The 15,268-nt window shown below is 43.1% G+C and overlaps 1 protein-coding gene across 3 annotated transcripts in view; it reads right to left on the minus strand.

The window, feature by feature from the left end:
- Window positions 1–15,063, minus strand: part of ALCAM (activated leukocyte cell adhesion molecule) — a 118,800-nt gene extending 103,737 nt beyond the window's left edge. For all 3 annotated transcript variants that reach the window (XM_050332998.1, XM_050332996.1, XM_050332997.1), the window contains exon 1: window positions 14,725–15,063. In XM_050332998.1, coding sequence (XP_050188955.1) covers window positions 14,725–14,827 — 103 coding nt within the window. In that variant the 5' untranslated portion in view covers window positions 14,828–15,063. The remainder of the gene's footprint in view (window positions 1–14,724) is intronic.
- Window positions 15,064–15,268: the final 205 nt, after the last annotated feature.

A 15,268-nucleotide genomic window follows, 5' to 3' on the forward strand; every position in this document is an offset into this window, starting at 1 on the left:
GGGACACAAACAACACATGAATGGGACATAAGCTGAATTAGTCTACACTGCAAAATAAACAAGTAATCATCACAGAATTTGATAGTCATGCATTTAAACATATCCTAATCCCAAAACTAATAAGAAGGCATAACTATAAAAATAGATCTCTCACGTTAAGTCTCATAAAAGTCACAAAACTGCAAATCTGCTCTAAAGGATTTCCTCACATTTTAATTAACTATCATAAAATATTGTGATGAGATAATCTTAGTTTATATAGAAGCATTTTCTCCTTTTAAAATTATACTCAAGAAAGCTTAGTAAGCTGCATATTCCCTGCTGACAGGCACAAAAAAATATTTCCATTCTCATATATTATATTTTATATATGGAAAAACCATGTGTGTGCAATTTAAAAATGGAGGCTTAAAAAGTCAGTCAAAGAGGTGAGCTTGCATCAGACTCAGGAAGACTGAACTAGACCAATCCCCTATCTAAACTATTTCTTTGCAAGGAGCAGAAAGGAACTACAATTCACAGACAGTATTCAGCATCTTAACAGCCTCTACACCATCACTTACGGCTTACCATATCCTGTGCCCCCTCTGCATGGGCCCTGCAATCTCTAGCCTGAAAATCAGGTCCTTAAGAATCTAAATACTCAAATTCAAAGCTGTGTGTTCAAACAAACATATGCTGGGGCATGGCCCAAAACTATTGCGTTAGCTTACTTTCCAGATTTTGTGACTAAGCTAAACTGCTGTTGTAGGTTTACAGAATCTGTCATTTCTTCAGAATTAGTAAAAACACTGTGTGAGAATATGGGCTGCTTCCTTGCAGAATGAGAACTTCTTGACCATCCTGAATGATCAGTATAATGCACATCACTCCAGAGAACATCTGATGGCCCAACAGGGCAGAGTCAGACTTTCAGGTCACCCAGTGATTATGCTCAGTATACGCAATCCTTCCTCTGACACATTACCTAATACACCAAGTCTCTTACAAGGATTAGAAAAAAAACATTCAGGGTTTTTTCCTCCCCCCAAAAAGACCATCAGTATGAAGAGCTTTTCAGATTATCTGTACTGACCCCCTAGATAGAGAAGGGAGGCTGCCTAGAAAGGGTGTGTTAGCCCAGGTGGTCACTCTGAGCACAAGCTACACATGCCCTGACGCAGTCTTGTCTTGGGACGGGGAGACAGACCAGCGACGGGGGTTCTTGCCTTGCCTGCAGATGGTGACGCGGCAATAGCAAGTGCTGGCAGGTTAGGTTCAGCTATCGCAGTGCCCCGAAAAGAGAGAGAGACAGACACGACATGAACACCAGGCCAGCCAAAAGCCGATCCGTTTATTAAATAAAATGGAGGGTTTTTTATACCCCCGAGGAAAGATTAATCCAGAAAACGGGTGGAACGCAGGCGGAGCATGCAAATCCGCTACACATAATTGGGTGATATCTACTACATAAACATAGTGGGGAGTAAACATGGGTGGAGAGAACTAGGAGTAACCCAATTGGACAGTACCACACGGTAGACTGACCAATAATATGCTGTATCCATGCCTGTCAGGCAATAAGTCCATGAGGGGAGAAGGGTCTTGGTGGGAAAAGCAACCTAATAATTAGGTTTTAATAAACTTAACCACTACAGACAGTCTTTTCAGGCTTATTGAGGCTGATTAAAGGTCTTAACCATCTTATTTTTCCACTCCTCGAATGTTGTTTCCACTTCCATAGTGTTTTTCCACTTCTCAAAGGCATAATCCATATCTTCATAATCATTTTCACCCCCCAACGTCTCCTCCTTTTCTATTTGCTAAAGTGACGTTAGCTGAAACAGTCTTAGACATCAATTTTCAGAAAACAATGAAAACACAGGGGATTACAATTAAGAGTACAAAGAGAATAATCAGGAAAAGGACAGTGAAACCTACTAATTTCCTGCCCCATTCAGGTAGATTGGGTAATTTGAGCACAAGCTACACATGCCCAGGGTAAGAACAGCTTTGAGAAATCCCTGTGGTAAAGCAGAGGTGGCTTCCTGAAACAGGAAATAACACTGAACTGAATTGGTGACAAAAGGGGAACAACAGAGGTGGTGGCGTGGCAGTATATGGACTTTACTGAGGGGAACAGTCACGTGAAAGGAAAGTGAGGAGGCAGAGTGACTGCCAAACTCAGTGGAGGACGTGGTGATAAAGACAGGGGAGGACAGGCAATGCCTATCTTGAAATGGCATACTCCCTGCTCCCTGGCATCTTTTCTATGTGGTTCTACTCCTCTCCCTCAATATACTCTGATCAGGGGTTCTCCTCAATGACTCTATTTTCGAGAATGCTTTCTGCTGTCCCACTGCAATTTGTTTCACTTAGAAGCCAAAATCCAGCTGCCCCTTCTGTGCAGACAACTACTCTCCTCCATCCACGTAAGGGGAAGAGGCAGCACATGCTGGCTCTGCACGGCTGTGCCAGGCCCCTCTTCTTCCTTCCTCCTGCCACTGCCTGCCTGCTTCCCCACCTCCCAGGCTCTCCACCACAGACATCACTTCCCAATCGTTTTTCAGTGAAGTGACAAGCCAGATCCAAAAGCTGGGCTCCCCTCAGGTTCAGCCGACTGTTCTCTGGACAAGTCTCACATACATCACCTACAGCTTCTCCTGGCCACCACAATGACTGCCCCTCTTTTCCCAGTGGTATCCTTCTGCAGGCCTTCCAAATGACACTGCAACCTTCCCAGTCTCTGTTGCGAAGACCCCTTTCCATGATTTTGCCATTTTTTTTCACAGGCTTTAGTTATAAACCTGGTTTAATAGGCTGGAAGTAAGCTCTTTACCTTTTATTCATGTACGCTACTCTCTGCAGAGATGCTGATCTGCATCTTTGGCCTAGCCACCAACTACTGACAGCAAACTTCTCTTTCAGCTAGTTCATAAATGCACCAGTCATAAATATTTGCTTACAGAGCAGTGGGAGCAAACTGAACTTTTAAGTATACACATTAATACACCCTGTCAAAGATCTAAAGTGCTGCTCTTGCAATCCTAAATACTCTAGGCTTTCCTTAATTGTTCTCACCTCTAAAGACTTCACTCTCCAAAGCCTACAGATTATAGAGACGTATACCAGTAAAAGACACAGTGAAGTTTAGCAAACAATATGCTAGCAGAAAAATATTTTTATTTCTGACTGAAACGTTCTCAAATATCTTTTGATGTTCAAGTGCTGTTTATAAATCAAAACCTCCTCTATTATGTTATTTTGCTTTCTTTAAACCAGAGATCTACACCTTGTTTCTTAAACCTCAGATGCCAAAAGAATAAAAATTGGTGGGCAAGAATTTCAGTATTCCATTTTTGTATTTTTTTCCCTTTCCTATGATTTGACGAACTCAAATTCAGACTCCCCTCTCAATAAAATGGCAGAAAAGTGCAGCTTTTGCATCCAACTCACTCCACAAAACTTTAAACCTCCACTCGTGTGTCATCAGTAGGGGAGATCACACGTAGCACTGTACAAAATACAGCACCAAGGCATAGTTAAAGCCCACACAAAGGCTCAGTCCCAGAGCTAAATCACACAGACACTGACGCTCCTCAGCTACAGCAGTAGCTGGTGGTGCTGGCTGACACTGTCAGAGTCACGAAACAGCCTCGTCCCTTCCTGCAGTAGAAGGAAGAAATACTGTCTCACAGGAATTGCTACTCCTGCTGCAAATCCTGGTGCAAGCTGGACTTCCCTGAGTTTTCTGACCTGGACATGTGTTGTTCAGGTCCAGATCATAAGGCAATTTCCCTGCTCTGAGACTTGCATGGTAAAGCTTGAATACCTCTGACACTGGGAGAGCTCTTTAACATACAATTCATCTGGTACATCTGCCAAAAATACCTTGCACAAGATTAAGCATTTCAGACTCACAAACAGCTTGTTGGCAATAGAAATTACCAAGGATGTGCATCCACTGCAGAAGAAGACTATATAAAATTATGTAGCCTTACAGTTGCAACTGAAGTATTACGGAGCAGCCAGAGGCCACAACATGTTCATTATGTTTGAAGTATAGCTCAAGTAAATGCCACAAGAAACATAAAACTCAATTTTTTCACCACTAGAGTACCAGAGTTAAGGTTAAACCACTCAAATCCTTTTAAATTAAATGCATACTGTGGTACTTCCACCCTGACTTAACAGCCCAGTAGTGCTGACATGTCCAAGGAAAAGTGCTCCTCCCAAGTCACCGTCAATCCTAATTCACAAAAGTTGCCTTCTGTTTACAAATACCACTGCTTGGAATGCCTGGCATACAATGTCACTCCAGAGAACACTAATACTTTTCTCTTTCATTTAACTGTATTAAACCCAAACAAAAACCCCCAAAACCCCAAACAAACAAAAAAAAACACCCCCACACACAAAAAACCCCCTGAACAACCAACACTGAAGCCACATTCAGTCCTCAAGTCTTCCCTGACCAGAGGGAATCAAAGAAACTCTGCAGGTTCTTTTAACTTTCAAGTTGCTGCTGAGGAAGATAGTGGGATACTGCCGAACTTAGCATTTTATTAGCAGATGGAAGATTTAGGTCTTAACCTCACACCTGGAATTAATGCAAGCCTCAATAAAATTTCTGGTTTTCTAGTAGCTATCCTTCCCTCCTTTCCTAAAGACAGTAACAATTCAGCTATAAAGAAAGAAAAGAAAAAGCACCAAAACAACAAACAAACAAAAAAACCCCAAAAACCCCCAAAACAACAAACAAACAAAAACAAAACAAAAAGAAACCACCACCCCACACCAAAAAGCCAATTAAACCCAATCCAAACGTCATGAAAAGTTTTAGCAGTATAAGATATACATTGCAATACTCCCTTAAAAGCTTCTATTACCACTTTTAATTAACAGGGTCCATCAAGTTTTGTGTAGTTTCTCACACTCTGTCAGAAAACTTGCAGCTGTGAGCCACCAACCTCCTTCTGCCATTATGAAGAAAAGTCTGTTCTGTACAGTATTTCCAAAAAATTAACAGATATTGACTTTATTGCACAAAGAGAACCTCCTCACAAGGAGTACTGGTCCCCTGCACGCTCGGCACTCTGCTCTTTCATGCTTACATGGAAAGCTTCTCAGAACAATCACTGCTGTTTACAGATGCTGACACCTCACAGGAAGACTATAAACCAGCTGAAACAACAATAAAAAGCAAGCTATGTATGTGGCTTTTGTGAATTGGAATCCATACCTAAGGCACCCCCCCATACCAAGAGACCTAGGTTTTTATATATACTCATGCAAAACTTCCAAATGTGAAGCTTCTATGTGGCCCTCAGGAGCAACTATATGTAAAAATAAGAATAATTCACGATGAGAAATAGTTTAAAAGTACTGCTTCTGCCCAGAAAAATTAATAAGCTTTTGGACTGAACCATCAAATTCAGTCTTCAAAACTACTCCCACATCTAATAAAACTGGACTGAGAATTCCAGCTAGAAACAACTCACCCACTCTCCTCCTCTGGGTGCAGGTATTACCCCTCCCAACACGCTGCTTCTTTCTAGATAAAGCTTCTGGCAGGTCACGCTCATCCATTCAGCGTTCATTAAAGAAACACACTGTGTTATTCATCCCTCTATGCCCTGTACCACTGGTGCAGTGGAAAGAGAGACAAAGATCACAAGCATACTGGGTGTGCTGAAGCCCATCCTTCCTTATCACTGCTGTACTTGCAGATGGACACAATGATTAAAAAGTGACCCGCAGAGTGCTCTGTGCACCAGTCAGAGCAGAAGAAACAATGGGATGCTCCTAAAGTAAGTAGATACCTCTCTGCAGCAGTTCAGAGAGTACACCGCCAGCAAAAGGTAGGAAGTTCACTTGCTTAGAAGGAATACAGACCATTCCCCTCTTACATAGTGGAAATGAAACGGCCACCATGGACCTACAGGTGACCACCGCCACAGACAGTTTCTGCCTGCTGGCTCTTGAGCTTCATGCTGTCCAAGAGTAACTCCAAAGCTGCCCACTCCAAGCTCTGCTGCCATGGTGGCTGCAGTAGCACAACAAGTCCCCTTCTGTTGGATGACAGCCAGTAGGTTCTGCAGAGCCTAACACTGCCAGCATGCCCCAACACCCAGTTACATTCCCACTCCCAAGAGACCCTTAAAAACCCCACAGTTCTCATTTCCCCTGTTCCTATCCTTTGGTTCTCAGGCAGACACAATACAGCTCTTACAGCCCTCTGATACACCAACATTTTGATACAAAGGTCAGAAAGTTTGCCTTCCTTGTGCCTGCAGACATCAAGGGCTTAAGTTCTTTTGAGATAAGGGAAGAATCTTTCTTACAGAGCAGGCATACATTATGTTAAGATGCATAAAAGATGCCAAAAATTTCCGTGAATCTACTGAAAAATGGTTAACCTGCACTTACATCCATTGTACTCACCTTTGCAACATGCCACTTATTTTCCACTATCTCAAAAGTTTTAGACTCCTCCTCCTCCTGCCCCTAGAAACTGTGCAGAAGTTTTGGATTTAACACTGCAAGGTACTTAAGAAAGTGATAAGCAATGACAAGAAATGACCTGCAGACACAACTGGGTCTGGATGAAATACCAGAACCTGACCCCTACCAAGCCTGCAGGTGAACTTTCAGAAGCCCCACTCCGACATCAGAGATTCACGTAGACACTTAGGAATTTGGTGCTGTGGGGCACCCTACATTAACTGGGGTTAAACCTTTAGGGTAAAGGACTTAAACTTCAAAGCCAACACAGAACATATTGCATCATTCAACAGCAGCATGATGAGCAAGGTCAAAATGAAGTCTGAAAAGTTACCCCTCCAAAAGTCTTCTTACAGAAGCCATGTCAAGAGCTAAACTACTAGAGCGAAATATTTTCTATCTAACACTAAATATTTGGCAAAATATATTGTGGCAGAACTGCTTTAATAACCATAATTACAAGAACTACTTTATTAACCATAAAACTCTGCCTTACTAAATTCTTTTCTGTGCAGAAACACAATAGTAAGAAACATAATTCACTCATATAAACTGGAAGCTGGCGGGACATTCATAACACTGACTTCCTTATTGCTTCTGTGTGTAAGTAAGGTTCAAGATTAGCAATAAGTTGCAGAGAAGTTTGAAAACTGAGGAGTAATATTAAAAACACTTGACAAAAATCTCAGTCATAAATTATAGTTGGAAAAATTATCCCCTTGCTAACCTTTAAAGCTGTCAAGTCTAAGATGCAAATGTTTTCTGGATGTATCACCAGTTGTCAGCAAACTATTTTGCTAGCAGTATCAGAAACTTTCAACTTCCCCAATTTTAGAAAGCAAATCCCATCATGGTGTGTCACTGTGTGAATTTTAAGATAATATTTACCCTATCATCTTCTCCATATGCAAGCATTTGATATGCTGTATCAAGAAGGAAGCAATTGATTCAGCATCCTTCTCTCTTCTGAAGTTACATGGCTACATTGAAATTCCCCAAATCTTGCCTAAATATTCCATTCTCTGTCCTTTTTCTGTACCACATATGGCTTTGTAGGTAAAGGCTGTTAAGTCATCTCTGCTCTCTAAAATAACTAGAATATGCCAAAATAAACACATGCTTTTATCTGGACAGAACTTGCTTTGCTAAACACATGGCTGTTTCTACAAAATTCCGTGCCAAAAGGGAACAATATATAGGTTAATACTTTAGATATCTATCAACAGCAAAATAATTCAGAAGCTGCAATTCAAGAACCACATCTCACAAATAACATTAAGATCATTCTTGCATTCAAACTGTCCATTTTTAAGCCCAGTTCAACCCCGATATTCTCTGCAGACTACCCAGTTACAGACACTTATGTGAACATTTACTATTCCACCCTTCAAATAAACTGTATCAACTCTCTAAAACATAAGCCTTCTCAATTCTTCCCAGCTAGTGTGATAAACTCACTCAACAATGAGTTCTTGAAAAAAAAGTTGTTCCATTTCCTAAAATAAACCAAGAACAATACCAAACCCTAAACCCATCAAAAACTCACATTAAAAAAACTCCAAAGCAACCAAACCCCGAAATAAGTCAGTTGTATAAAATACCACACTTAAATCAAGCTGTACAGAAGATACATGTATTTTGCTTTCCAATATTTATGGTTATTTTCTCTAGTTAAATTGGTGAAAAATGGATAAAAAAATGCAAATTCTGCAGCAAGTTAAATGATAAAGGGTACTTGTGCAGAATTCATCTGCTTTAAGAATAATGTTGAGTTCATTACAAGTTTATTTGAAGGTGACTGGATCTAAAGGATTATTTTTTTTAGAAGTGGTGGTCTTTAAATGGGACTTCATAATTAGTTTCAAAATCATCTGATAAGAACTAATATTTTAAAAAGGAAACAATTCAAGAAAATAAAGTCATAAGTTTGCAGAGCAGTTACCTGTATGTACCTATTTCTGTATTTAGAGACATGGAATGGGTTAAAAGCATACCAGCACATATCTAAGATGATTTCTTTCCCAATGACCCTGTTTACAGAATGGCATACATATTCCAGTTTTCCTTAAAAAAAATCCTAGAATAAGTTACTGAAAAAAAAAAGATGTTGTTAAATAAAGGTCCTACCTAATACATCTTAATGGAAATGTTCTAGCTTTCTCTCATCACAACAATCAATCTAGGTCAATCATTCCCTTACCCTGTTTGTACCTTATTCCATGCCACACCACTCTTGGCCCATTCCATCCTTGGAAATACCCTCTTTTTATTCTAACTCTTTTTGAGTTTCTCCATCGATCTCCCTGCCCCCCTACCCAGACAAGAAAATGTCACTTAAAAACTGGAGTCTGTAGTGTATCCACCTAAAACACACACAAAGCCTTGCAGCAAAAGAGAAGTATCTCTAATTGAGTCATCTTTTTGGGTTTGCCTACTATGTGATTCAGATTTGTCCTTCCTTCTCCTTCATAGAACAGGAAGCCTGTGAGGAAACTAAGATGCTTTCAGAAACAAAGCCTGGCACTACAGAACACTGCAAAGAAACAAAGACTTAATATAACTTTCAAGCTGAAGCCAGAGGTCTGGGAAAAGCTGAAACATGCTGCTTCTAACAGTAAGGTAGCAGAGCTCCCTCTATTGAATTAGTTGCCAATATCTCTTCAAAGTTTACAAGATGCCAGCTATGGTCAGAATCAACATTCTGTTAAAAGCTCAACACCTTCCAGCCTGGAGAACTGGGATGTACCCACCAGGTACACTGTATGCAAGACACAGCTGAGGGAAGGGACAGCCATCACACAGAGCTCCTGACACATTCCAAAATGTGACTGCCTGCCAGGGCTCCAGCCCTGGGGACTTCTGCCATCCTTGGCTGCTATTTGAGAGTTTTCCCTCAGGTCCAAAATTGTGGTGACCAGAACCCATGATTAATGATGCCAGGAGGTACTACAGATGGTGCTACCACAGCATAAAACACAACTCGTGAATGCAGTTCAAGCATCTGAAGTTTTTCTTCACAACAAGGGTTAACTATACAGAGTATAATCTAACTGAAAACAGAATATATGGATATAAAGACTGCTGAAACACTCATTGAATCACCAAATGCACTTTTTGCTTCTTATCTAGGCAAAAGCATGGTATTTCCATTGCTACTGAAAGCACTTCAAATGCTTCCTAACCAAACATTATAGAACTCTTCTAACCCCGATAACCTCTAAAAATCATACCCTGAAGCTGAAGGCACTCTGTCTTGCTCTCTCCACTGTTTTATGACTATCTCCCTTTTTTTACCTCCCAAAAGAGGTCATATTTCTTATCAACAATAAATATACCAGTTCAGTAGAAGAAGCAGTTGTTCTAGTAAGTAAATATTTATTTGTGTTTCTAGAGACATATATGCATGATAACAAATCCAATTTTATCTTAAGCTAAGCAGATTTCACCACTTTGGAGCAGTAGATTAACATCCACTCTTGTAGAACCAGTTGCAATTCAAACCATCCTTTTTAAAACCCACTTGGGGAGAACAAAACACAAGACCAGAGAAGAAAAAAGGAAGAAACTTGATCTGATGCTACCAGAATACTGGATTGTCAGAATATTAGGTGTACTGCAATCTCTCCTCTCTAAATTATTAGATTCATTTTCAAACATATTAGAGGCAGAAATGTACAGCCTCCTCCAATATTCCTCCTGTTCCCATTACAGAAAATATACCAAGATAAAGAACATGTAGGTCAAAACCTTGTCTTCTGGGAAGATAACAGTCAACAATTTCAAATCAAGGGGAGTTGTTAATATTCAGTTTTTCCTGGAAAAATCACATTCTACTTGAGTCAATTCTAATTATCACCCTACAGCATTTACAGTTCAAGTCTCTCATTTGAGCATCAGTGCATGGAAGCGTAACTATTTTTCTTGAAGGTAGAAGAATTTGAGAAAAATCATCATATTGCAACAGGTCCTCATTTCTCTTACAAATGTGGCCTTGCAATTTACATGCATTTTCTAATAAAAAATTACTGTATAAACACACTAGTCACCCCAAAAGGACCTTGAGTAGCACTGAAGAGAGAGTCTGAAAAGTCTCAAAAACCAATACATAAAGTCTCTGTATCAGAGATGGCAGAACTAAATAAGACCATACTAAGAAACCATACCATTAGTGATGTGAAAAAAAGAGTTTCCACAATCAGCATGGTATTTAAAAACCCACAAACCTCCCATGTGTAAAACAGCAGTGGAACAAGAACTGCAAACCAGAACTTGAGCCAGCTTATCTGTGATCATCATGTAGTGCAGGTCATGTAGTGCAGGTCACAAAAAGGGGAAAAAGAATATTGATCATCTAGTGTTAAGAGATCCAATTACAAATTACAAAATAAGCACATTCAGTCTCTCAAGTAATACTGTATCCCAAAGTATTGACACTAAATTGGCTCAGCTGGTTAGAGCAGGATCAATCCCCATACAGGTCATTCACTTAAAAGTTGGACTCGATGACCTCAGTAGGTCCCTTCCAACTCACAAAACATTCTGATTTCTGCGATTTCCAAGTATACACAAACAGGTCTGGCTCCTCGGTAGTTGGTTTTCTATTCAGTAATCTGCTTTTGTTTCACTCAAGCAGTCTAAAACCACTTCGAAAAAAAAAAACAACTCTCCAGAAAGTCCTGTGGTAGGAACCTAAGAAAAGCCCATGGTGGTGTGATGTGGTATGACCAGCCAACACATTAAAGCTATTGCTGCTACAATGCTTTTTTACTTATGGTGCAGAAGGACCTCATAGGAAATTAGATACGACGTCATGGAAATCTGCAGTGAGCACTCTTATAGTTTAAGACTATAAACCACACTACCAAAGTAGTATTTTTTCAAGAAAACAGAGAAGACAGTTTTATCCAGATCACATAGATCTAATTTTCATTATGCAAAACACTTAATGTTATTTGCTTTATTTTCCCCTTTATGTATCATCTTGCATAAATATTTGGAGATTCTGTTCCCCAAAGATTTCTGCTAGAAATACATAAAACAAATAGCTTAACTTCTTTTACAAAGAAAGATGAAACTATTTTACCCTGGGATTAGATATTAACATCCTAGGTTACTTTCAGGAAGGAGAATGGATGGTAATGTAAGGAAGGTTGAAAAGTGAAAATAAGATATCTTGGAATTAAATATGACTTGCGACAGACCTATTTATTTCATGAACATAACAACATGTATTTTCTTCCATAAAAATTACTGCGCTGGTATTTCAGGGATTTGCAAGACCTGGATGATTTCTGCTGTTGCCCTCTGCCATCTGAGTGCTAGAAACCCAACAGAGGAGGGGAGAACACAAGAAAAATAGTTTATGTTGGAAGACTTCTCTACCAAAAGAAAACAAACAAACAAACAAACATATCAAACACTTCCCAAAGCAATTGATTTAATAATTTGTAACTCACTTATGAATGAGTCTGGCTTTGCTGCCTTTGTATTGGACCACAGACACACGGCATACCAAAACATACACACGGTGCAGATGTTTCCTGACTTCAGTTTCAGAAAACCCACGTGAACTTCAGATCCTAATACAGAAATCCAGTTTCTCTAGCTCAAAGCCATACCAGATATATCAGGGAAAAAACATCGTCAGGAGTGAGAATACAGCAAGTGTCATGTGAATAAGGTTACACATTTCAGTCCCACTACCCTAACACAACATAGCAATGTGTAGCAAGTCTAGGAATAAAATATGAGAGACTCTGAGCTTCACTGTTATAATTCAACAGAAAGCAGGGGGAGGGGGAAGCTTTACAAAGGTCATCATTAGCTCCTGATTAAGAGCTGACTTTCTTTTCACATACAGCCATGTCCTCTAGAAAAGCATGAGATTATATTCTCACTTAGTCTGACCTAGAGTTAATGAGTTAATCTCCTAGTAATAAATGTGGACTTGGACCCCCTCTCTCTTTTTTTTTCTTTTTTTTAAAGATAGGTTTTTTCTAGGCAGGTAATTCTGTGATGAAACAAACTCAAATTTTATTATAAGGAACCCCAGTCTAGATTGAATATTTCTGGAGATATTTACACCAGAGACACATAAAATTTTAATATGTTTTTAATAGCTTATCCATATCAAACCTCAAATGGAACTCCCAAAAGCCAACCACCATGATAGAGTAATACATCCCGATTTTTTTGTTGATGACAGCAAACTAGCTATCATCTAAAATAGCTGAGATAGCAAGGAGAAAGAAATGGGAAAGCTAATATCAAGACCTTTTTATAGGTGTTTTTATGTTTAAGTATCTTTTATATTGCTCAGAATAAACAGAGGACTACGAGGCTTAGATCTACTATTAGGCTTTCCAGGCATTTTCAGTACTGCAGGGAAAGTTTCTAAGTTGAGGTGGGGCTGGTTTCTATCCATGTGTATTTGCTTACAGTTAGCCTGAGCTTCTCCTTGAGGGAGCAAGGAAGGAATGAAGAACAGAAAGAACAAGGTAAATGGTTTTGCTGCTAACCTATGTAGCTGGACAAGTCATATCTTTTAATACAACCCTTCAACACAACCCTTGAAAGAATGTATTTTATGGTTTCACATTTTCTTCCAACAGGAAAAGGTAGACAGCTACACAATCAGCAAGATTGTTTTGTATTTACTGGGATAAATCCCTCCACAGGGTCCAAGTCTCGCTAGTTAGAAGCTGAGGTGCTTATCCCTCTGGATACTCCACATGCCTTTAGGATTTCATAAAATGGACAATCTTTCCTGAAGACTTCCTCTACATCACAGCAACCAGTATTCTTTGTAAGCTCTGCCACCGAGACTATTTATTATATCCTACAGTGATTATACACTGTATTTGACAAAGCAAAAGCCTAGCAGCACAGACTGACACATTGCTTATGGTTCCAATATTGCTTTTGATTCTGTTCAGAGCTTTTTTCACTATTCTAATTGAAATTACAGATTCAACAGCCTTACTTTACTGCTGTAGCTCGTTTTCTTCTTAGAGCTTGTGAAAACCAAACGTGAATACAGCTAGTGAAAAAGGTCTGTTCTTATCTTCCGTTTCGATGAGAACATGCTGCCCGTAAATGGTTAACTGGAGAGCACGTAACAGCCAGGCAGAGGCCAGGAATGAAAAACCACCAACTCCAACACTTCTGCAAACCCTCCGCTGTTGCAAAGGCAGGCACACAGAGGCAAAGCCATTTCTTAAAGCAATACAAAATTTTACCACAGGCTGACGCTCTTTCTACAAGAATAATGAGACGGTCTCTACGCCGAATGCAGAACTCACTTCACAGCTTTTCCCTCAGACTTCACTTTCACGCTCAATATTTACAAAACAAAGCCTACAAACACCTCATGGCCAAAATATTCCCAGAACAATTAGGGTATTTAGCACTTTCTGCGCCTTCCTAGCTCCCTAACGCATCGAGAGGGCTTTTTACGGAGCGGGGAGGGAAGAGAAGTTGCCCGCGCGAACCCGACCCGCGGGAGCAGCCTGAACCCCGCAGCGCTGTCCCAGCCGGTCGCCCGCGGAGGGTCAGCCCGGCTGCGGGGCTGCTCCCGCCGCACCCGCTGCCCGCGGGCTCCGCGCCCCCCGCACTCCCCGAGCGCCCACCGGCAGCGCGAAGGCAGCGGGAGCCGCCAGTCCCCGGGCACGGCCACGGGAGGCACCGAAGGCGAGGAGGGCACAAGAGGCTGAACCGCCGAAGTTGGAGGCGGCTCGCCGTGCCTGGAAGTGAAACGGGCGCGGCGCCGAGGCTCGGCTCCCCCGCCCGCGGCGGCAGCGCCCGCCGCCCCTGCTCGCCTGCTGCCCGGCGACAACGCCCCGCAGGGACCCCACCGCCGCTTCCCACGGGGAAAGAGATGAGACAGCCACCTCCCGCCGCCTCTCGGTGCCCCTTCACCACTGGGGCAGCTCCTGCCTTTCCCGCAGGAGAGATGGCACCGACCGGCCGCCCTCGGCCGCCTTCCCCGAGGGCAGGAGGGGACCGCTACCCTCCGAGGCGGAGCGGGATGTGACGGGCAGCGACGGGCACCGCCGGGCAGGAGCGACCCCCGCGGTAGGTGCCGGGGCGCCGCGGGGAAGGGCGGGCGGCCCCGCCGGCAGCAGCGAGCGGCGGGCGGGCACCGCCACCTGCGCCCCGGCCTCCCCTCCGACAAGTTACGCGCGGCCGGGACGGCGCGGCCGCTCCTTCCCGGTTCCCGCAGGCGGGCGGTCCGGCGCTCACCTGGCGGCAGGCAGAGAGCAGCGAGCAGGAGGCAGAGCAGGGGCGGCGGCAGCGGGCGGCGGCGGCAGGAGGCGCAGGCGGCGGTGGCGGGGGGCTCCATCATCCCGCCTGCCCGCGGCGGGACCGGGAGGCAGTGGCAGAGCGGGGCGGCGCGCCCGCAGGGGCTCTTCTCTCTCGCAGCGGAGCGGGGCGGCGACTTCTCCCTCTGCGAGGCCGGGAAGCGGCGGCGGTGGCTTTCCCCCGGCAGCGGGAGGAGCGGTAACTTCCCGGGCGCGGGCGGCGGGGCGGCTGCTCTCCCTCTCGGCGCGCAGCGAGGAGCGACTCCGCACCGGAGCAGGTGGCGGCTTCCTTCTGGCAGCCGAGCGGCGCTCCAGGACTGAGCGCTGCGGCGGGAGAGGCGGAGCCGGGCGGCAGCGGCGGCGGCGCTGGCCCGGCCCCCCCTTTCCCCGCCTCCCCGCCGTCCCGGCACACGGGCGGCGTGGGGGAGCCCCCCGTGTTGCTCCAGGTCGCCGCTCCGCGGGGTTGCAAGTGGCCATGGCCGCGG

The sequence above is a fragment of the Myiozetetes cayanensis genome, unplaced genomic scaffold (genome assembly GCF_022539395.1).
Source record: "Myiozetetes cayanensis isolate MyiCay16 unplaced genomic scaffold, myiCay2020 scf5-8, whole genome shotgun sequence".
NCBI classification, from domain to species: Eukaryota; Metazoa; Chordata; class Aves; order Passeriformes; family Tyrannidae; genus Myiozetetes; species Myiozetetes cayanensis.